This window comes from Anolis sagrei, chromosome 6 (genome assembly GCF_037176765.1).
Source record: "Anolis sagrei isolate rAnoSag1 chromosome 6, rAnoSag1.mat, whole genome shotgun sequence".
In the NCBI taxonomy this organism is placed as follows: Eukaryota; Metazoa; Chordata; class Lepidosauria; order Squamata; family Dactyloidae; genus Anolis; species Anolis sagrei.
The window spans coordinates 125,073,913-125,097,991 of NC_090026.1; the positions used below are offsets into that span (position 1 = coordinate 125,073,913).

At 43.7% G+C, this 24,079-nt stretch overlaps 1 protein-coding gene across 1 annotated transcript in view; it reads right to left on the reverse strand.

Moving 5' to 3' along the window:
• The window catches only part of VILL (villin like), a 67,511-nt gene that overhangs the window by 6,990 nt on the left and 36,442 nt on the right, over positions 1 to 24,079 (reverse strand). The window contains exons 5-17 of the mRNA XM_060782641.2: positions 23,855 to 23,963; positions 22,907 to 23,017; positions 20,711 to 20,910; positions 19,049 to 19,127; positions 18,713 to 18,811; positions 17,292 to 17,445; positions 15,871 to 15,971; positions 13,750 to 13,887; positions 12,606 to 12,764; positions 9,512 to 9,691; positions 8,951 to 9,096; positions 4,958 to 5,102; positions 1,088 to 1,276 (exon numbers count right to left, since the gene is read on the reverse strand). Of these exons, the coding sequence (XP_060638624.2) occupies positions 1,088 to 1,276; positions 4,958 to 5,102; positions 8,951 to 9,096; positions 9,512 to 9,691; positions 12,606 to 12,764; positions 13,750 to 13,887; positions 15,871 to 15,971; positions 17,292 to 17,445; positions 18,713 to 18,811; positions 19,049 to 19,127; positions 20,711 to 20,910; positions 22,907 to 23,017; positions 23,855 to 23,963 (1,810 nt within the window). The remainder of the gene's footprint in view (positions 1 to 1,087; positions 1,277 to 4,957; positions 5,103 to 8,950; positions 9,097 to 9,511; positions 9,692 to 12,605; positions 12,765 to 13,749; positions 13,888 to 15,870; positions 15,972 to 17,291; positions 17,446 to 18,712; positions 18,812 to 19,048; positions 19,128 to 20,710; positions 20,911 to 22,906; positions 23,018 to 23,854; positions 23,964 to 24,079) is intronic.

Sequence of the window (24,079 nt, forward strand, 5' to 3'; positions counted from 1 at the left end):
CCATAGTGCACAGAGCTTCCGATAGTCAAGCAAAGCCATAATGTGACCCACACGTTCTTGTGAAATGCCGATTATGCTTGAAATTTCTCTCTGAGTGATATGATGATCATCCTGAATCAATCTGTCAACTTTTTGCTTGTGAAACTTGGTGGTTGCTGTTACTGGACGTCCAACTCTTTGTTTGTTACGCAAGTCAGATGTTCCCACCTCAACATCTTTAAATTTACTTGCCCAATGACGCACAGTAATCACATCAACACAATCACCATAAACAGCTTGCATTCTCTGATGAATCTCCTTTAGGTGACACCTTCTGCTGTCAAGAATTCAATGACTGCACGCTGCTTAAGTCACATTGACTGACCATCTGCGCAGGGCTCCATACTTCTCACTTTAACAACACAACAGTTCAATGCTAAGGCTTCCAGCCAAAATGGAACTGTAGAGGAGAGTCTACTGAACAAGCCAATACCTGCTGCATACCAGTACTGCCATCTGTTGAGGAGTTATGAAGGTGGAGGCATTACTTTTCATTCAACCCTCGTAAAATGGCAAAATCAAGCTTTGCTTGTGTAATTTTATAATTAAAAATATAACTTCAAGCCATGGATAGTTGGATCCATGGATACAAAATCTGGGGATATGAAGGGCCGACTGCACTTGTTTTATAACATCATCTTAATCATCAACAGAAGAAGAAGAAGAAGAAGAAGAAGAAGAAGAAGAAGAAGAGGAGGAGGAGGAGGAGGAGGAGGAGGAGGAGGAGGAGGAGGAGAGAGAAGAGGAAGAGGAAGAGGAAGAGGAGGAGGAGGAGGAGGAGGAGGAAGAAAGAGAAGTAGAAGAGGAAGAAGGAGAAGAGTAAGAGAAATGAGAAGAAGGGGAGGAGGAAAAGGAAAAAGAAGAAAAAGAGAAAAAGAAGAGGAGGAGGAGGTGAAGAAGAAGAAAAGGAATGAGAAGAAGAAGAGGAGGAAGAGGAGGAAGAAGGAGAAGAGGAGGAGGAAGAAGAAGTAGAAGAAGAAGAGGAGGAGGAGGAGTAGAGGACTTTGCATGCTCCCTACAAAAAGAAATTTCTTTCTCAGTCACTTACACTCCATTTATATGGGTCCCAAGCAGTAAACCAGCCAGTGAAGTTCAGAGGTTCAAAGCCTTGTTTCACCATGATGATTGAGGTGGATGGATCTCTCCCGGCCGGATGGGTCTTGAGGTAGTCTCTGGCTGAAGAAATGGCCTCACTCTTTTCGTAGCTGTTCGAACCCTTGCCAATCCAAAGGAAAATCTGCAAGATGGGAGTGGGAGAATAGAAACTCAGAGGGAGAGCTAAGGCTCAAGGCACAATTAAAATCATAAGGAAAAACAAGACCAATAAAACACGTATACATAATTTCAATTCTTTGGGCATTTTAGCTACAGGACTAGCATCTATAACAGACATGGGCAAACTTTCTAACTTGATAGGCTGAAGATGGGACCAGAAAGAACCCTCTGACTTTAAACACCACACAGTTGAATAGAAATACAATCTGTTTATTGAAGATAATTAAAAATCTGTTTATTGAAGATAATTAAAAAGCAGTAAAAGTAAAAAGCACTTTAAAGATATAGGTAAATCCAATTAGGTAGGAAGATAAGCCAGAACAAAATAGCCCAAGGAATTAGTCCATCAAAGTCCATGGGAAACAAAGGCAGAAACTTCTATAATATAATCCAAAACACTGGAAACATGAATCCATAGCACTTAAGCACATAATCATAAAATCAAAGAATCAAAACCATGAATCAAAGGCACTTAAAACATGAATCTTTCCAAAGCAAGGCTTACAAGAAACCGGGATGAGATCTTGCCTTGATTCCAAATGATGCTTCATCTGACTACAGATTCTGTATTTGGGACATTTATCTCCTTGTTAAGCTATGTCCCAAGTGGCCAGAAGTTGGGTTCGCTTTAGCCTTGAATCTCTTATCTTTTGTTCTCTGAGCCCGGCAGAACGCCGGAGCCACTGATCTGCTTGCCTGTTTTGACTAATCACAACCTGTTTGCTCATTAATTTCTGCATCTGGGCCAGGTGCTGAGCTGTTCTCAAGCTCCAAATCATGGGAATTCTCTGGCAGCAACTCAGGGAGCACACCATCATCCCCACACACTTCAGGGACATTCACATGAGAAAGCACACTTTGAACAGGGATCTCCTGGTCATTCTCTGCATCAGTATCATTAGAAATACCATTTGCTTCATGAACCTCATTGGCATCCCTCCCCACATCCAAAGCACCCCGATCCTTAAACGCAATCACAGGCTGAGCTCCAACATGTGGGCCCGGAGGGAGGGGGTTCTCCCCAAGCCCCCTCCCTACCCTTTCGCCCCTTCATCTTCTCTTTTGGAGGCAGAAAGTGAAGGAAAGATGGGAAATGTTTGGATCCCAAAAAGGGTTGGCCTTGGTCAGAATGAGATAGTGGACGGGAAGGAAAAGGTGTATCAATTAGACCGCATATTGCCTACTCCTGATATACAATCCTAAAATCATAGAACTGGAAGAGACCCCCAAGGGGCATCCAGTCCAATCCCCTGCCATGCAGGAAGACACAATCAAAGCACTCCCAATAGACAGCCTCTGCAGAAAAGCCTCCAGAGAAGGAGACTCCACCACATTCCCAGGCAGACTATGCCACTCTCCAACAGAGATTACTCTCAGGAAGGTCTTCCTAATCTTTTCATTTTCCTGCTTCCTTGTGCTCTGGTCTCTAGAATAGCAGAAAGTTGGTTTTCCCCCTCCTCCTCATTGGGGGACCCTTTCAAATCTTGAAACATGGTCCTCGTGTGCCCTCTCTTCCTTCTCTTCTCCCAGCTAAACATCCCGCAGAAGGAAAGGAGGAAGGAAAAAGAGAAGGAAGGAAGGAAGGAAGGAAGGGTGTAAGGGAGTGGAGGGAGGGAGGGAGGGAGGGAGGAAAGAGAGAAGGAAGGAAGGAAGGAAGGAAGGAAGGAAGGAAGGAAGGAAGGAAGGAAGGAGAAATAGGGAAGGAGGAAGAAAAGAGGGGGGAAAGGATGAAAGGCTGGAAGAGAAGGAGGGAGGGAGGGAGAAAGAGGGAGGCAAGGAAAGAAGGGAAGGTGGAAGGGAAGAGGAAAAAAAAGGAAGGATAGGATGGTGAGAAAGAGGGCCTGAGAAAAGAGCCCAGGCGGCCGTATCCAGCCCCCAGGCCTTTGTTTGCCCGTGCCTGATCTATATCCAGTGTTGCCTGATGGCATTGGGACTGTTGCCTACCTACTTTCTCCCTTCCCCAGCTCTAAGAAGGCTTATCTTACAATGTCTTCTTCTTCCATTAGTCTCTCTCTCTTTCTTTCTTTTTCTTTCTCTTCCTCCCTCCTCCTCAAATACATGTAAACTTCTTTCCCAGTGACATCACAGAGGGCCACTTCACCTAGCCACCGCCAATCTGCTTTGTTCCTTTTCTTTCCCTCAGCTCTGGACCCAAAAAGGGATAATTCCTTTAGTTCAAATCCCTTAATTATTTCAAGTGGGGTAACGAAGGGTCTGTGTGCCAAGAATGGTCCAGATTCATCAAGCCACACAGAAGCCTTTGTGGTACAAACAGACAGATCAGCCAATTAACATTACTCGACCTAGAAGATTGTGGTATAGGAGAAGGTATGGACGTAGCACCAGGTGAGAGCCATGCTAGCGACAGCACTGTTCCCTGGTCATCCACAGGACAACAGGTTGGCTTTAGGGTTTGTCCAATGTCTGTTTCCTCTCCCAGAATTTAGAATGATGACTAGATGTTATCACTGCATAACCATCACCCGTTCTTCTTCTTGTGTGCCTCCAAGTCGTTTTCCCAATGTGAGTCCATCATTTAAACACCTTGGGACAGCATGAAGTAAACAGAATATCTCTGTACATTAGCAAAGGTTTGGCTTTCGGCACACTAGTCACTAGATGGTGCTAGCATTTCTTTTTTGCCATTTTTGGATCTTCAGCTTACATATAAACACTTACAAGAAGGCTTTGCACCTTGGCCATTACAAAATACTCAGCTGCATAAACACAGAATCTGGACTGAAGAAGATCAGGTGATGAGGATGGATGATTTCATCTCTTAACTACTTTACCCTGGTAGTTTTCTGTTTATGGCGATCCATAATGATATTGGGGTTTTTTTCTGTCAGGAAGGACTCAAGAAACTGCAAATTGCTCCTGGTGTGAGATAACTGGCTGTCTGCAAGGACGTTGCCCAGGGGACACCCGGATGTTTTTGATGTTTTACCATCCTTGTGGGAGGCTTCTCTCATTTCCCTGCATGGGGAGCTGGAGCTGACAGAGGGCGCTCCTCCATGCTCTCCCTGGATTCCAACCTCTGACCTGTCGGTCTTCAGTCCTGCCAGCACAAGGGTTTAACCCATTGCACCACCGGGAGCTCCTAAGATATTGGTGATATGACCTGATTCCCCATCTTGCCTTGGATCCAAGGAGGACAGAGCGATAGGCAGAAAGGCAACACATTCTTGGATCAAACCCCAGTGTGCATCTACACTGTTGAATGAATGCAGTTTAACTCCACTTTAACCATCCTTGGAGTTGTATTTTACAAGGTGTTTACTCTTATCTGCCAAAAAGTGATGATGCCTGACCAAATTACAACTCTCAAGAATTTCATAGCATTCCAGGGCAATTAAAGTGGTGCCAAACTGCATTAATTCTACAGAGAAGATGCACCCACCATACCTCCTGTACCAGACCTTGTAAAACTACTATGGTGGTGACAGAAGAGGATACCTCCCTACACGTTGGTGCTCAGCCTGCAGCAAAAATCAAACTTTGCTTTTTGGAGTGTTTTCCAAATATTATTGAGCCAAGGTTGGATGGATTTGTGGATGCAGAAGGCATGGGTGTAGAAACACATTCTTTCTGAACGCTTTAATGCATAATGTCCTTTGCAAATTGTAGTTTTCCTGCCACTGACCTCTTCCCAAGTATCCAGCAGCATCACATCATCCTCATCCAAGTCATCCTGGCCAAAATCCATGATCTCCGTCATGATGAACCGTCCCGTCTGGTTGGAGCATTCAAACAAACGTGGCTGGTAATGGGCAACCTCTTCCTGAAACCTTGGCAGAGCAAAAAGGGACAAGAAGTGAAGCATGGGATGAGGGATATTCCTTCCAGTCCCACCCAAACTATGATAATTTGAGGCAATAAAGCAGTGGTTCCCAACCTTCCTAATGCCGTGACCCCTTAATATAGTCCCTCAAGTTGTGGTGACCCAATAATATTGTTTTCTTTGCTACTTCATAACACTCATTTTACTACTGTTCTAAATCATAATGTAAATATCTGATATGCAGGATGCATTTTCATTCACTGGACCAAACTGGGCACAAATACCCAATACACCCAAATGTGAATGCTAGTGGGGTTGGGGGAGGATTGATTTTGTAATTTGGGAGTTGTAGTTCTTGGGATTTATAATCAAAGAGCATTCTGAACTCCACCAGCGATGGATTTGAACCAAACTTGGCTCCCATGACCAATGGAAAACACTGGAAGGGTTTGATGGGCACAGACCTTGAGTTTGGGAGTTGTAGTTCACCTATATCCAGAGAGCACTATGGACTCATGCAATGGTGGATCTGGACCAAACTTGGAACAAATACTCAATATGCCAAAATGTGAACACTGGTGGATTCTGGGGAAAATAGATCTTGACATTTGGGAGTTGTAGTTGCTGGGATTTATAGTTCATTGCAATCAAAGAACATTCTGAACTCCACCAACGATAGAATTGGCTCAAACTTCCCACATGGAAGCCCCATGACCATCAGAAAATACTGTGTTTTCTTATGGTCTTTGGCGACCCCTCTGACACCCCCTCGCGATCCCCTCAGGGGTCCCAACCCCCAGGTTGAGAAACACTTCAATAAAGGATAGACATCCAAGTAGCAAGAGAAATCAAGGAATGGAGGCGAAACGCCTGGGTTCCTGATTGGCTGTGATCATCAGCCATCTCCTTTGCAATTACTTTTTAATGACTTTTATAGTTTTGAATGGTGATTGCTCAATAATCCACAGAAGCAACATTTATCCCATGAGTGCGCACATCTATAATTGCAAGGAGATGGTTGATGATCATGGCCAAGCGAGAAGCCAAGTGTTTTATTTCTTGCTTTCTCTTTCTGTTCAGAAGTCTGTCCAATATAAATTGTCTGGGATATATTTCCTTAAATCCCCATATCAGGAGAAATATGGGGCAAAAATAAATATACTGCATATACTCGAGTATAAGCCTAGTTTTCAGCCGCTTTTTTAGGCTGAAAAAGCTCACCTCGGCTTATACTCGAGGAAAGGTTATTTATTATTTTACTGTTATTACCATTATTTTTATTTCATGTATTATTTTACTCTATTATTATTACATTTACAGTATGTTACCCTATTATTATTATTATTATTATTTTACACTATTTATGATTATTATTACATTTATTATTTTACTTTATCAGTATTGCATTTATTATTTTACTCTATTATTACTGTTGTTATTGCATTTCCATTATTTTACTTTATTATTATTACGTTTATTATTTTACTCTATTATTGTTGGAAGGATACATAAGTATATTTACATTGAAGAAGGTTAGAATAATGATTTAATCAGAGTTGGGCAGTCTTATCTCAAATTACAGTTTTATGTAAATATTCAAAAACATTTCACCTCCTGATGCCTCAATTAATTTTATTTTATTGGTATCTATTTTTATTTTGAAATTTACCCGTGGTGGCTGCATTTCCCACCCTTGTCTTATACTTGAGTCAATATGTTTTCCCAGTTTTTTGTTGAAAAATTAGGTGCCTTGGCTTATAGTCGGGTCGGCTTATACTCGAGTATATACGGTATAAATACAGTGTTCCCTCACTTATGACAGGTGTTACGTTCCAGGACAACCCACGAAAAGTGAAAATCCGCGAAGTCGGGACGCTATATTTATTTTAATATTTATACATTATTTTAGTAATTATACACTATTACTAAGTCTTTATAAACCCTCCCCACACTACAAAACCTCCTTTGAACGTGTTGTTTACATAATTCTCGGCTCTGGCTTTATCCGCAGAGGCAGCCTCTCCATACAGACAAACGCTCTTAAGTCCATATTGAAAAACCGCGAAACAGCAAGTCCACAAAAAGCGAACTGTGAAGTAGCGAGGGACCACTGTATACACATAGAGCTAAAGTTAGTTTTCCTCCTCAACTATGTCAACAGTACAGTGTGGATGTAAAGTCGCAGATGATCTGCCTGTGTTTCTGATCTATTTTCTCTGCCTGGTTTATTACAGAGACAGATGGATTTGTTTTATTGGTTTCACAAATGTATATGGCCTTATTGCAGTGTTTCTCAACGTGAGGGTCAGGACCCCGGGGGGTGGTTGCGAGTGGGTGTCAAAGGGGTCACCGAAGACCATCAGAAAACACAGTATTTTCTGTTGGTCAAGGGGAGTTTGCATGGGAAATTTGGCCCAATTCAGAATACTCTTTGATTGTAGGTGAACTATAAATCCCAGCAACTACAACTCCCAAATGTCAAGGTCTATTTTCCCCAAAGTCCACCAGTGTTCCCATTTGGGCATATTATTATTATTATTATTATTATTATTATTATTATTATTATTATTATTATTATCTGCATTTGTATACAGCTTTTCTCACACCCAAGGGACTCAAAACAGTTTACAACATAATAAATGGCAAATTCAATGCCTCACATATATATAAAAATATCACATATCCATATCAATAACATATAACTGTAGATAAAAACCGTTAAAACTACAAAAACATCAAACATAGACATAAGAAGTAAACATATTGAGTATTCATGCCAAGATTGGTCCAGATTTATCATTGTTTGAGTCTACAGTCCTCTCTGGACATAGATGAACTACAATTCCAAAACTCAAGGTCATTGCCCACCAAACCCTTCCAGTATTTTCTGTTGTTCATGGGAGTCCTGTGTGCCAAATTTGGTTCAATTCCATCATTGGTGGAGTTTAGAATGTGCTTTGATTGTAGGTGAACTATAAATCCCAGCAACTACAACTCCCAAATGTCAAGGTCTATTTTCCCCAAATTCCACCAGTGTTCACATTTGGGCATATTGAGTATTTGTGCCAATTTTGGTCCAGATCCATCATTTGTTTGAGTCCACAGTGCTCGTTGGATGTAGGTGAACTACAACTCCAAAACTCAAGGTCAATGTCTATCAAACCCTTCCAGTATTTTCTGTTGGTCATGGGAGAACTGTGTGCCAAGTTTGGTTCAATTCCATCATTGGTGGAATTTAGAATGAGCTTTTATTGTAAGTGAACTATAAATCCCAGCAACTACAACTCCCAAATGTCAAGATCTATTTTCCATAAACTCCACAAGTATTTAAATTGGGGCATATTGAGTATTCGTACCAATTTTGGTCCAGATCCATCATTGTTTGTGTCCACAGTGTTGTTGGATGTAGGTGAACTACAACTCCAAAACTCAAGGTCAATGTCTATCAAACCCTTCCAGTATTTTCTGTTGGTCATGGGAGTTCTGTGTGCCAAGTTTGGTTCAATTCCATAATTGGTGGGGTTCAGAATGCACGTTGATTGTAGGTGAACTATAAATCCCAGCAACTCCAACTCCCAAATGACAGATTCAATCTCTCCCCAAACCCCGCCAGTATTCAAATTTGGGTGTATCGGGTATTTGTGCCAAATTTGGTCCAGTGAATGAAAATACATCCTGCATATCAGATATTTACATTACTATTCATAAGAGTAGCAAATTTACAGGTATGATAGAAACTATGAATTTTTCCTGCAACAATTTGCTACATGATGCAGTCCAGGCGATGTGGATGGAAGTAACCATCAGATACAATTTTGCTCATTTGTAAGATACAACGAACCCCGGATGCCTCACCTTTTGTCACTGGCATATGGGGCTTTGCCTCCAAGGGCAGCCCAAAAGTCTGCTGGCTCTTGACCCTCCAGAATAGTTTGTTTGTCCCGTTTGGAGATTATGTCGGCCACGTTTTTGGCCATTTCCCGTTCGTCCCCGCTGCATCCCTGGATGGATGTACAAAACCAACGTTCATTACTAGTTAATAATAATGATCCCCAAGAATGAACTGTCTATTAGAACCGGCAAAGGCAAACTTGGGCCCTCCAGGTGTTTTGGACTTCAACTCCCACAATTCCTAACAGCCGGTAGGCTGTTAGGAATTGTGGGAGTTGAAGTCCAAAACACCTGGAGGGCCCAAGTTGGTCCATGACTGTATTAGATGATGCTTGGGATCCCTTTGAACTCCTGAATCATAGAAACCTAGAGTTGGAAGGGACCCCAAAGGCTATCCAGTCCAACCCCATTCTGCAGGTAGGGGTATACAATCAAAACTCTCCTGACAGATGGCCATCCACCCATCCAAGAGAAGGGAACTCCTATCCTTCTCTCCTTGTAGGTTTGTTACTGTCCTTCACTTACCTTCCCGCACCACAAGTAGCAGACTTGGTTGGTCTTCAGGAGGAAGACATCGTTGGAGTTGAGGGAGGAAGCTCTGGCTGGGACCTCAATGGTTTTGGTGTTGAACTCGTCGGTGCCTCGCACTTGGAAGAGCCGGACAGCGGGCTCAGGCTCGGTCTTTTCGGCACGACTCGTGCCCCCCTGGAAAGCCAAAAACTATTAGAGAACTACGGTCTTAAAGTGCTAAAACATAACTGATTCTAGAATCTAGGGTTGGTTTCCTATATGGTAAAGGGACGGACTAGATGGCCTTTGCTGCCCCTTTCAATGCTATGATTCTATGATTTCCAGGCCTTGTGAGAAACTCCTTGCCTAAAATGGGTGGAGGTGAGCATTATAATGGAAGTAAAGCACAGACTGGGCAAATAGCGTGCTTGCTCCATCCATGTTCAACATTTACACAAATGACCAGCCACTGCCAGAAGGGACAGAGAGCTTCATCTATGCTGATTATCATGCCATTACTGCTCAAGCAGGGAGCTTTGAGATGGTTGAACAGAAGCTTTCCGAAGCTCTAGGCGCTCTTACTGTCTATTACAGGGAAAACCAGCTGATCCCTAATCCATCTAAAACACAGACATGTGCTTTTCATCTTAAGAACAGACAAGCATCCCGAGCTCTGAGGACTACCTGGGAAGGAATCCCACTGGAGCATTGCAACACACCCAAATACCTGGGAGTCACTCTGGACCATGCTCTGACCTACAAGAAGCACTGCCTGAATAGCAAGCAAAAAGTGGGTGCTAGAAAGCTGACTGGCACAACCTGGGGATCACAACCAGACACAGTGAAGACATCTGCCCTTGCGCTTTGCTACTCTGCTACTGAGTACGCATGCCCAGTGTGGAACACATCTCACCACACTAAAACAGTGGATGTGGCTCTGAATGAGACATGCCGCATTATCACGGGGTGTCTGCGCCCTACACCACTGGAGAAATTACATTGTTTAGCCGGTATTGCACCACCTGACATCCGCCGGGAAGTAGCATCCAATAGTGAAAGGACCAAGTCAGTGACATCTCCGGCCCATCCTCTGTTTGGGTATCAGCCAGCACGTCAACAACTTAAATCAAGAAATAGTTTTCTAAGATCTACAGAGACACTCGCTGGAACGCCTCAGCAAGCGAGAGTCCAAAAGTGGCAGGCTCAAACCCAGAACTTCAATCAGTGGCTGATACCAAATGAGTAACTCCCCCCTGGGCACACAGAAGACTGGGTGACTTGGAAGGCGCTGAACAGACTGCGCTCTGGCACCACGAGATGCAGAACCAACCTCAAGAAATGGGGCCACAAAGTGGAATCCATGGCATGCGAGTGTGGAGAAGAGCAAACCACTGACCACCTGCTGCAATGCAACCTGAGCCCTGCTACATGCACAATGGAGGACCTTCTTGCAGCAACACCAGAGGCACTCCAAGTGGCCAGCTACTGGTCAAAGGACATTTAATAGAATACCAAGACTGCAAATTTTGTGTTTTGTTTGTTTGTTTTTTAATGCAATACAACTGGTTTGGTTTGCTCCTGACACGATAAAATAAAGTGATTGCCCTTAGATTGCAGTGAAAGGTATGGGGATTCTGTATTAGCCAGAAAACCTATTATGATTACTCCACTTTTCTGTCTTGAACAAAGCTCACAGCAAAAAAGAAATACAATTTAGAGATCTTCAACCTCTGAGGATGCTTGCCACAGATGCAGGCAAAATGTCAGGAGAGAATGCTGCTAGAACAGGGCCATATAGCCTGAAAAATCTACAACAACCCAATACTAGTGGATATAAATACAGGGTATATATAAATTATTATTATTATTATTAGTAGTAGTAGTAGTAGTAGTAGTATCATCATCATTATCATCCTAACCATCATCATCATCATTTACTAAGGAGAACATTGACTTAAACAAGATTTTAACTCTTCTCAGGGAGATTCCTGATTTTCTCAAAATGGCGATGAATGCCATTTCCCAAAAGGTTATGGCATTCTTTTCCTAAAGGTTATGATTTCTAACAAGGTCATGCCTTTCCAAAGATCATAATCCTCCAAAAAAAGAGTGGTGTGTTTTGCATTGGGGAAAAAGAACTACCATTTTCAATATCAGAGTTAATTCAATATCAAAACTACTGCATCATGCTGGTTGTCAGTGAAAGAGAGATTAAATATGTTTATAATGACTATAGATCCATGTATCATTCCAACACCGAAGTGTTTCCAAAAGTATAGGAATGCATACACCTTGATATTCCCCTTCTATCAGTGTTTCTCAACCTGGGGGTCGGGACCCCCATGGGGGTCGCGAGGGGGTGTCAGAGGGGTCACCAAAGACCATCAGAAAACATAGTATTTTCTGTTGGTCATGGGGGTTCTGTGTGGAAAGTTTGGTCCAATTCTATCGGTGGGGTTCAAAATGCTATTTTATTGTGGGTGAACTATACATCCCAACAATTACAACTCCCAAATGGCAAGGTCTATTTTCTCCAAACTCTACCAGTGTTCACATTTGGGCATATTGAGTATTTGTGCCAAGTTTGATCCAGATCCATCATTGCTTGAGTCCACAGTGTACTCTGGATGTAGGTGAACTACAACTCCAAAAAACTCAAGGTCAATGTCCACCAGACATTCCCAGTATTTTCTCTTGGTCATGGGAATTCTGTGTGCCCAGTTTGATTCAGCTCCATCATTGGTGGAGTTCAGAAAGCTCTTTGATTTTAGGTGAACTATAAATCCCAGCAACTCCAGCATTACCAAATGACCAAATCAATCACCCCCAACCTCACCAGTATTCAAATTTGGGAGTATTGGGTATTTGTGCCAAATTTGGTCCAGTGACTGAAAATACATCCTGCATATCAGATATTTATATTACAATTCATAACAGTAGCAAAATGACAGTTGTGAAGTAGCAACGAAAATAATATTATGGTTGGGGGTCACCACAACATGAGGACCTGTACTAAGGGGTCACAGCATTAGGAAGATTGAGAACCACTGCCTTATATGATCCAAGTGTGCCTCCCCTGCTCCAAGATCTTTCTTGATGGTTTACTAACCTCATAAACAATCAAATTCCCCTTGAAGATGGCCAGGAAATGCCGCGGCTCCTTCCCCATGATCACCCGAACTTGCACCGGTTCATCGTTGTACTTCCTGTCCAGCTCCACAGCATTGTAGGCGCAAGCTGTAACTTCATCGACTGAAGCGTGGCGGCCCTAAAAAGTGATATTAAACTGCATGATTCCTCTGAAATGCCACCTGCAGCACTGGTGGTATCCCATCCAAGTCTTAACCAGGGCTGACCCAGCTTAGCTTCCAAGATCAAAGATAACCTGGTGCTTTTAGAGTATTTAAGGCCCTAGATTATGGCATAAAATTACGTATACCATTTGATTGCCATACCTCTATTCTTTGCAATGGTGGAATGTATGGCACAAAGTAAAACCAATATGTGGTATTGCCAATGTAAAATGTTTCTGGCAATGTATTGTCAAAGGCTTCAATGGGTTGTTGCAAGTTTTACGTGCTATATGGCCATGTTTCAGAAGCATTCTCTCCTGACGTTTCCATTAAATGTTAATCAAGGCCATTAAATGCTAATCAAGGTGGACATTTGCAACATTCACACTTGCCTCCAACAGACAAGAGTTCTTTCTCCCACCCTGGACATTCCACAGATATGTAAACCCCATTTTCCTAGTTTCCAACAGACCTCATAACCTCTGAGGATGCTTGCCACAGATGCAGGCAAAATGTCAGGAGAGAATGCTTCTGGAACATGGCCACACAGCACAGAAAACTCACGACAACCCACTGACTTACCTAGTTTCCAACAGGCCTCACACTTCTGAGGATGCCTGCCATAGATGCAGGTGAAACTTCAGAAGAGAATGCTTTTGTAACATGGCCATACAGCCCAGAAAACTCACAACAACCCACTGATTTACCTAGTTTCCAACAGGCCTCACAACCTCTGAGAATGCCTGCCATAGATGCAGGTGAAACTTCAGAAGAGAATGCTTCAGTAACATGGCCATACAGCCCAGAAAACTCACAACAACCCACTGTTTCTGACAATCACTAAGAAAACATAATGCAGAATAATACAATAACATAAAATACTAATAACTTTGGTGGCTCTGAAACACTGCTTGGATGGTGTGTCTGAATAATGGAAATTGCATCCCAGGGGTTACTTACAAGCCACATATAGATAATGTAATGAGGTCTTCCCGATTTCATGTAAGTATACAAGACGAGGTAACAATCTCCGCCATAGAACTGGCCATAGGTCTTGGGACTGACGGGGACCATCTCCAGATTCTCAATTCTCCAAACCTAGAAGGAGAGAGAAGAAAACAATAGCAAGGTGAGATGTGTATGTGAACCACAATTCAAGAGAGATATTGACAAGCTGGAATGTGTCCAGAGGAGGGCGACTAAAATGATCAAGGGTCTGGAGAACAAGCCCTATGAGGAGCGGCTTAAGGAGCTGGGCATGTTTAGCCTGAAGAAGAGAAGGCTGAGAGGGGATATGATAGCCATGTATAAATATGTGAGAGGAAGCCACAGGGAGGAGGGAGCAAGCTTGTTTTCTGCTTCCCTGGAGACTAGGATGCGGAACAATGGCTTCAAACTACAAGAGAGGAGATTCCATCTGAACATTAGGAAGAACTTCCTGACTGTGAGAGCCGTTCAGCAGTGGAACTCTCTGCCCCGGAGTGTGGTGGAGGCTCCTTCTTTGGAAGCTTTCAAACAGAGGCTGGATGTCCATCTGTCAGGGGTGATTTGAATGCAATATTCCTGCTTCTTGGCAGAATGGGGTTGGACTGGATGGCCCACGAGGTCTCTTCCAACTCTTTGATTCTATGATTCTATGATTCTATGACGAACACAAAAGAAGCAAAGTTGGATGAATGCATAGTATGACAACTGTATCCACAGAACATGGCTTCTCTCATCCAAGGTTTCACTTACTCATTTCTGTACAAGCTAGTCTCACATTTTAGGTCATACAGCATTTGCCCCATCGAAAATTATAGGGTTTGTTATGATCCATGGTTTCATGGATCCATGTCGTTGTGGTGTTGTATCCGAAGTGAATTGAGGGTACAGTTATAATGCATTTAAAACCACAGAGTTAAAAACTTGGAATTATACTAAAAGTCCTTTGACCAGAAGCTGGCCACTTGGAGTGCCTCTTGTGTCGCTGTGAGAAGGTCCTCCATTGTGCATGTGGCAGGGCTCAGGCTGCATTGTAGTAGGTGGTCTGTCATTTGCTCTTCTCTGCACTCACATGTCGTGGACTCTACTTTGTGGCCCCATTTCTTAAGGTTGGCTCTGCATCTCGTGGTGCCAGAGTGCAGTCTGTGCAACACCTTCCAAATCGACCAGTCTTCTGTGTGTCCAGCGGGAGTTTCTCATCTGGTATCAGCCATGGCTTGAGGTTCTGGGTTTTAGCCTGCCACTTTTGGACACTTGCTTGCTGAGGTGTTCCTGCAAGTATCTCTGTAGATCTTAGGAAGCTGTTTCTTGATTTAAGGTGTTGGTTTGCTGGTTGATATCTGAACAGAGAATGGGCTGGAGATTTCAATGCTTTGATCCTTTCATTACAGGCTGCTACTTCCCAATAGATGTCAGGTGGCTAAACAGTATAATTTCTCCATCGGTGTAGGAAATAGACATCCTGTGATAATGTGACATGTCTCATTAAGGGCCACATCCACTGCTTTAACATGGTGAGATGTATTCCACACTGGACGTGCATATTCAGCAACAGAATATTAAAGTGCAAGGGCAGATGTCTTCACTGTGTCTGGTTGTGATCCCCAGGTTGTGCCAGTCAGCTTTCGTACGATATTATTTCTAGCACCCACATGGATCCATGTGAAGTCCAGGAACATATCCCATATAGGTCTCATAATGAAATATATAATCATCCCTTTTTGGAAACGTTTTGGATTTTTGTTTTTTTAAATTTTGGAATACACATACACACACAATATACACATACATACACATATACATATACATAATCCTAGAGATGGGATCCAAGTCTAAACATGAGTTGACCCCATACATTGCAGAGTTGCACCTGAATCTTAAATGCTCTGCCAAAAATCTGTGTAATTTTGAGTTTAAATCTGCTCAGAATAAAGCAAATTCCACCTGATTATCCAAAGTTGCACCCTCAATTGTGTTTTTGAGACCCAACACCAAACCTTACCCTCAAAGCAATCTTTGGGCCAAGTCTGTATGCTTGCTGCTACCAAAAATGGGATATCAATACAATCAAGGAGGTTCGGGAAAGGATGTACTCACTTGGACTGTCCCTGAAGCATCGTCTGCCATTCGTTGCTCAGCCGCTAATTCAGGTCTCGCATGGAGCTGAGTGATGTCAAACTTCACCTGATCCACTTTTGCTGTCCATAGAAAGAAAATAAGAATTATTTAGTAGCAGCTTAGGTTAGGTTTTTCATAAGCATAAGCATTAGAAGAAGCCATTGCTTGTTTTCGGGTTTTATGAATGGTCCCATTAGAAAATGTATAATGGTGTGGGTGAACTACAACTCTCATTATCCTGGCTCATTTCCCACCAAACACTCCAAGTGTTTCAAGTTGGCCATGTTTTGGGAATGTGTGCCAAGTTTGGTCCAGATCCATTGTTTGTTGGGTTGACAGTGCTTTCTGGATGTGGATGAACTATACATCCCAAAATTCAAGGACACATCCTCCCAAAACCTTGCCAGTATTCAAAGTTGGCCATGATGGGTAAGAGTGCCTAGTTTAGTCCAGATTCATTGTTGGTTGGGTTCAGAGTTCTCTCTTGGTGTGGGCAAACTATAACTCCCAAAATCCAGGGTCCTGAACCCTGTCAGTATTCAAAGTTGGGCAAAACCATGATGGATAAGAGTGCTTACTAGTTTAGTCCAGATCCACTGTTGATTGGATACAGAGTTCCCTATTAGTTTGGGCAAACTATAACTTCTAAAATCCAGGGTCCAAACCCTGCCAGTATTCAAAGTTTGGCAAGACCATGGTGGATAAGAGTGCCTACTAGTTTAGTCCAGATCCATTGAGTGCTCTTTTGGTGTGGGAAAACTATAACTTCCAAAATCCAGGGTCAGTTCCTCCCAAACCCTGCCAGTATTCAAAGTTGGCCATGATGGATAAGTGTGTTAGTTGGGCCAGATCCATTGTTGGTTGGGTTCAGAGTGCTCTCTTGGTGTGGGTGAACTATAACTTCCAAAATCCAGGGTCAGTTCCTCCCAAACCCTGCCAGTATTCAAAGTTGACCATCATGGCCAACTTTGCCAAGAGTGCGTAGTTTGGTCAGATTCATTGTTGGTTGGGTTCAAAGTGCTTTCTGGGTGTAGGCAAACTATAACTCCCAAAATGCAAGGTAAGTGGAAGTGAGAGCCAATAGAAAACCACCACGGTCATTTCCATGGCTCAATGCTGTGGGATCTTGAGATTTGTAGTTTGGTGAGGCAGCAGCACTTTTTGGCAGAGAAGGCTCTTGTAAAACTATAATCCCCATGATTCCAAAACATTGAACCATGGCAATTAAAGTAGTGCCAAACTGCATTCATTCTACAGTGCAAAGGCATGTTGAGACTCCATGAACTACACAGTTTCTCCTTATTAGATGGTCTTAGCACATCAAGAGAAAGGCCTTCTTGGCAGCAAAAGGGATGGATATGATAGTTTTGGACCCACTATTTGGGTCTTTCTTGTCTCACCGATCTTGTTGATACTGTATGCCTTGCCAAGCCCATGCGTCCCGTCCTTTTCTGTCCACTTCTGGAAGAGTTGTTTGAACATGGCGGATTCCGCTCCATCGTTGATGACTTCTACGTTCGTACTGGCAGGATACCCTTTGGCCTGGATGAAACCCTGGAAAGAGCCCACACAAGGATCAGGCTACACACCCTTCATGCACCAGATCCTATCTCATCTTGGAAGCTAAGCAAGGTCAGCACTTGGATGGGAGACCACTAAAGGATCCTAGGCACGGAAGGAACTGAAAAAAACCATCTCCAAGCATTCCTTGCCTAAGAAAACACTATGAAATGCATGTGGTTCCATAAGTCAACAGGTGACTTATGGAACACCATTAGTAGAGAATAATCAAAATTCTGTTATAGAACTCCAATATGCTGATGATAATGCAGTCTGTGCACAAGAACAATATGAACTAGTTAGGTTGTAGGTTTTTTTGGGCTGTATGTCCATATTCTAGAAGCATTCTCGCCTGATGTTTCGCCTGCATCTCACAACCTCTGAGGATCATTGTTTGAGTCCACTGTGCTCTCTGGATGCAGGTGAACTACAACTCCAAAACTCAAGGCCAATGTCCACCAAACTCTTCCAGTATTTTCTGTTGGTCATGGGAGTTCTGTGTGCCATCTGAGCTCTGCAAGTGCAGCATTTTTCAGAATGAAGCAGAGAGTGTTTGAGAACCAGGACACCATAGGGAAACCAAGATGCTTATTTATGAAACTATTGTCCTCCCAACCCTACTATAAGCCTGCAAAACATGGACTGTCTACAGACATCACACTCAGCTTCTGGAATGATTCCATCAGCGCTGCCTCTGAAAAATCTTTCAAATCTCTTGGCAAGACAGATGAACAAACGTCAGCGTGCTGGACGAAGCAAAGACCACTAGCATTGAAGCAATGATCCTACGCCACCCACTTCGTTGGACTGGCCACGTTGTCCGAATGCCGGATCACTGGCTTACAAAGCAGTTACTGTACCCACAACTCAAGAACGGGAAATGTAATCTTGATGGGCATAAAGCCAACATTAAAAACTGTGGCATAGACACTGGGAAGCCCTGGCCCTTGAGCACTCTAAGTGGAGGTCAGCTGTGACCAGCAGTGCTGCAGAATTCGAAGAAGCATGAATGGAGGGCGAAAGGGAGAAATGTTCCAAGAGGAAGGCCAACCCTGACTGGGACCAACTTCCATCTGGAAACTGATTCCTCACTGTGGGAGAACATGTGGATCAAGAATAGGGCTCTACGGACTCACCACCGAGACATTACACTTGGAGGACCTTGGGCTACGAGGGATCGTATAAGTAAGTAAATAATTCTCTGTTTCTCTCTCCCGTCCTTTTTGGGAGGAATACAGTGCGTTTCTGCATACAAACTCACCACTGCGCGGCTGAAGGCGGCTTTCTTTTCTTCCTTGCTGGAATCATTTCCTCGCCAGACATAAATTTTAAAACCGCCCTGGTCTAAAATGTGGCAGTCCTGTCGAGGTAAAGAAGGTGCTTTTAACAAAAGCTGCAAAGAATTCAAGCCTGTAACTCTGAGCTTCCTTCAATCAGAACACACTCATTATGTGGCGTGAGTTTCCTTCCTTGGAGACTTTTCAAAAGAATCTGGATGGCTATCTGTCAGGAGGGCTTGGATAGTGTGGTCTCTTTATGGTCTCTTCCAAGTTTAGGAGGATTTAAACGTGATACAAGTGAATTAACCTCTTCTTACCTCATGTCTCAGGAGGTCTTGAGTAAGGGGCCGTGTAGCAATCTCTTGAACCACTAAGTCCTTGCCATTCTCATAAACACTGCAGGAGAAGAAATGGAAAGTCTTAATTCCAAAGTCTAATGCTGAATGTAGGACCCCAAGGATACATCCACACTGTAGATTTAATACAGTTTGACACCACTTTAACTGCAATGGGTCAATGCTATGGAATCATGAGAATTGCTCCAGGCACTGCCCGGCAATCAAATGCTAATCAAGGTGGTCAGTTGAAGCATTCACACCTAGCTCCAGCAGACAAGAGTCCTTTGTCTCACCTGGTCATTCCACAGATATATAAACCCATTTTCCTAGTTCCAACAGACCTCACTACCTCTGAGGATGCTTGCCATAGATGCAGGCGAAATGTCAGGAGAGAATGCCTCTAGACCATGGCCATATAGCCCGAAAAAACCTACAACAACCCATGAGAATTATAGTTTGGTAAGGCACCAGGACTCTTTGGCAGAGAATGTGGAAGACCTTGTAGCATAGCTAGTTAATAGCCAACTGCATTAAATCACTATTGACTGAGAGGTCATGAGTTCGAAGCCAGGTCGGGTTCAAGTGAGCTCCCAAGCATTAATAGTCTAGCTTGCTGTTGACCTATGAAGCACTGTCAGGCAATTATATGCTAACCAAGGTGGTCAGTTGAAACTTTCACACCTAGTTCCAGCAGACAAGAATCCTTTGTCCCACCCTGGTCATTCCACAGATTCCACATTCCACAAACCCCTTTCCCTAGTTCCAACAGACCTCACTACCTCTGAGGATGCTTGCCACAGATGCAAGCAAAATGTCAGGAGAGAATGCCTCTAGACCATGGCCATATAGCCCGAAAAAACCTACAACAACCCATGAGAATTATAGTTTGGTAAGGCACCAGGACTCTTTGGCAGAGAATGTGGAAGACCGTGTAGCATAGCTAGTTAGTAGCCAGCAGCATTAAATCACTACTGACCGAGCGGTCATGAGTTCGAAGCCAGCTCGGGTTCAAGTGAGCTCCCAACTATTAATAGTCTAGCTTGCTGTTGACCTATGAAGCCCGAAAGACAGTTGCATCTGTCAAATAAGAAATTTAGGTACTGCTTTATGCGGGGAAGCTAAGTTAACTAATTTATGACACCATAAAAATCTCCAACAGCATGCACAAGAATGAGAAGTACTCCATCAAAGGACTCGGTGTCACAAGTGGACGGTAAAGAGACAGCTCCCCCGGTGGCTGGAATCGAGCATACCCTCATGAAGCCGGAAAGCTGGAATGTTAAATTGCCTCTGTGTCTGTCTATATATGTTGTGTGTCTAATGGCATTGAATGTTTGCCATGTATATGTGCATTGTAATCTGTCCTGAGTCCACTGCAGGGTGAGAAGGGTGGAATATAAATGCTGTAAACAAACAATAATAAAACTACAATTCTCAGGATTCCGTAGACTTGAGCCATGGCAGTTGATGTGGCATTGCTCTTGGTCATCAATATCCCTTTTTCCAATACCGAAGTTTGGAGTTCTGGTTCCAAGAATGTTATCTTTTAAGTTTGAGGTCCTGAATGTAAGAGATTGTGACAGTACTGTGGGCATAAGAGAGGAAGAAAGGGTTTCAAGGCCTGCCACTTAAGAGACATACTGGTAAAGGCGGACGTTGGCTTTCTGGAGTTCGTCGGCCTTCTCGTCGGGAAGGGCCGGCCTCAGCTCTCCCTGCCTCTCCCCCAAGGCTGCTTTCATGATCTGCATGAGGTCCGGAGAGTCCTTCTCATCGTCCACGATGCCAATCTGGGCACGGCCCCCTCTTTCTCCGTCGCGGATGCTCCGTGCCAAGACCATTCCCTGGGAAAGAAAGGAAATGTGAAAAATATGAAACCACCGAACCTGCACAGTGCTGAGTCTGATGGCTGGGCTAGACCAAGTCCAATGATTTCTGCAGCAATTCCTATGGAAGCTTTTAGTGCAGAGAACTTCCGACATGGCTTGAATTCCATCTGGGATCTCTACTTTTATCATTGTACTAGCTGTACCCACTACACGTTGCTATAGCCAACCTTCCTCTTTCTCTCCTTCTTTCTTTCTCTCCTTCCCTTCCTCCCTCTTGCCTTCTTTCCTTCCTTCCTTCCCCTTTTTTTCTTTCCTTCTCTCCTTCTGTGCTGGTACGGCTGTACCAGGAGCTCCAACTTCATTTCTTTCTATTGAGTGTTTGCATGCATTCCAAGGTTCCATGCATTTTGCAATAAGGTGGCTTCCCTTGGTTTGCAATTATAGGGTCAATGACCCATCAATCATTGTTAAGTTTTGGTTCTGTCCCTTTCCTCAGGGCTCTGGGAAGAGAGTGAGCCATTTTAGGTCTGTCTTGCATTGGAAAGCTTAGCTACAGGACGTGGATTAGCTCCGCTTTGTTTCTCACAGCATCCGGGGAAAATTCCGGGAGAAAACAGTTCCAAAGGACTCCAGCTGAAGAATCTTCAAAGCCTTGACTGGTAGATCTACTCGGGACCCAAGAAGCAGTTTGGAGTCGGGAGTAGAGCCCACACCAGCAAAGTTTAGAAAGTAGATTGCCCAAAGAGGGGTTAAGAAGGGTTTTCCTCTTAAAGAAAAGAAACAGTTCACAAAGCCAGTTGCCTGTCCCTTGTGGACAAGATTAAGAAAGCCACCAGTTGATTCAAAGCCTTGAAGCATTTGTTTAATTGGTTGAAGATCTAAGAAGTATTTGATTGTTTGTTGAAGGCTTAAGCAATAATAAAGGACTTTGTTAAACCTTTCAAGCTTCTAAAGACTCTGTATAGGAAAATCCTTAGGGCCTCTCACTTGAGGCACCCCGGCTTCCCGCTGGGCACAAAGAGCACGTCCTGTTCAAAAGCCAACTGCTATAGGCCCAGCGTGTGACAGCACACCTTCCTTCCTTCTCTTCTTCCTTCCTTCCTTCCTTCCTTCCTTCCTTCCTTCCTTCCTTCCTTCCTTCCTCCCTCCCTCCCTCCCTCCCTCCCTCCCTCCCTTTTCTTTCCCTTCCTCTTTCTCCCCTTTCTTCCTTCTCTACCTATTATTGGACTGCAGCTCCCAGCAGTCCTCCTGATTGATCTACCTACCTACCTACCTACCTACCTACCTACCCAGGCCCGTAGCCAGGATTTTGATTCGGGGGATGCTGAGATTGATTCGGGGAGGGGGGGGGCTGAGGGTCTACCCTAGCAAACCTTTTGTATCGTTATCCCAATACCCCCATGCATATGGGATATATTGAGCATGGTGAGATCATGATATGAATAAACATAACAGTCTAATAATGAACCAGTAAGGCCTTCTCGCGGACCACCCCCCACCCCCCACCCCCCGGCTACATGCCTGTAGCTACCTATCTCCATCTAATCTATCTATCTGGAGGATTGCTGGGAGTTGCAGTCCAGGAATAGGAAATTGCAGGGACTGGGATACTCTCAAAGAAATCCAAGGAGAAGAAAACTTGCAGCTTGTAAGAAGTGCATTTGGATCATCCTCCTCTCCTAAAGGGCCTGGTCTAGGGGATGCTGGGAGCTGTAGTCCAAAAGAGAGTGTGGATATGCTATTGTGTGTTTTGTTTGCTGGGGGGGCGGGGGGTTGTTTTTGTGCATGCACTATAGCATCTTTTTTGCTTGAATATTTTCAAGCCATGGATGCTGGCAGCAATGGACACATGATTAATTGTCGAAGGCTTTCATGGCCGGTATTATTAGGTTTCTGTGAGTTTTTCGGGCTATATGGTCATATTCCAGGACATGGCCAATTCATACAGCCCAGAAAACTCACAGCAACCCAGACACACAATTTGTGGCTACAGACCGTGGTTCGTACTCACCCTAGATTTCTCGGCCACGTTGCACGAGGGTCCGTTCCACTGGATGATCACTTTCCCAAGATCTAATAGGAAGATGTCACCTTGATTGAAACTGTTCCAGGAAAGGTCTACCTGTTTGGAGGTGAAGCAGCAGCGGAAGTCATGGAAGAACATGGACAGTCAGTCCCCGAGTAACAAACAAATTCAGCAGTCCTGCCGGCACAAGGGTTTAACCCATTGCACCATCATGTGCTCCAAATAAAACACTATGATACCTTTTTATAGGTGCCCTAATCTTTACCCGTTCCACTAACCATACGGCTGCACGGACTTGGAAGGTTAGAAAGCATAGATTTATTCGAAAGTTTTGCACAAAATGAGGAAATACTGTATAATCAATCCTCTTTCTAAAGTCTGCAAGTCCTGGGGAACAAAGAATACATATTCCCAGATATCTAGAGGTTGGCATTCTTCCAAAAACATTTCTTTACAAAGGGATGCTCTCCTCTTGGCTCTGCTCTTTCTCTATTTCCAGCCAGCGATCAAATATATGGTTTCCCAGTTTCCCCGCTCCATAATTCACTTATTTGCTGAAAAGGTGGTGGGCAAATCCCCCAATTTGTTTCTATCAAACCCTTCAACCATAAGTCTCAGTTAACTTGAAGAGACATAACAAAAAATGTACAGAGTTCCAGTCTCTAGGTAATCTTTAGTTACAAATCAACAAACAGAAGAAGGGATGTCGAAGGCTTTCATGGCCAGAATCACTGGGCTGCTGTGAGTTTTCCGGGCAGCATGGCCATGTTTCGGTAGCATTCTCTCCTGACGTTTCGCCCACATACCTCACAACCTCTGAGCATGCCTGTTATAAATGTTGGGTAAAATGTCAGGAGAGAATGCTTCTGGAACATGGCCATACAGCCTGAAAAACTCACAGCAACCCAGAAGAATTGATTTTCCTCTCTTTACCTCGGTAGCTGTCACGTGCTTCTTCCCCTTGACGTGGAGGAGACGTTTGACGTTGTACATGTTGGTCTCCACATGCTTGAACCCTGAAGCAACTCCTCCCTTTTTGTAACTGTTGGAAAATAAAAAGGGCAAATAATAGCAAGTGCTGAAACTTTGCAACAGTGGTAGCCCCTATCTGGCACAGTAGACCTCCAACTAGTTGTCTATGTGTGTGCCAATTTTGGC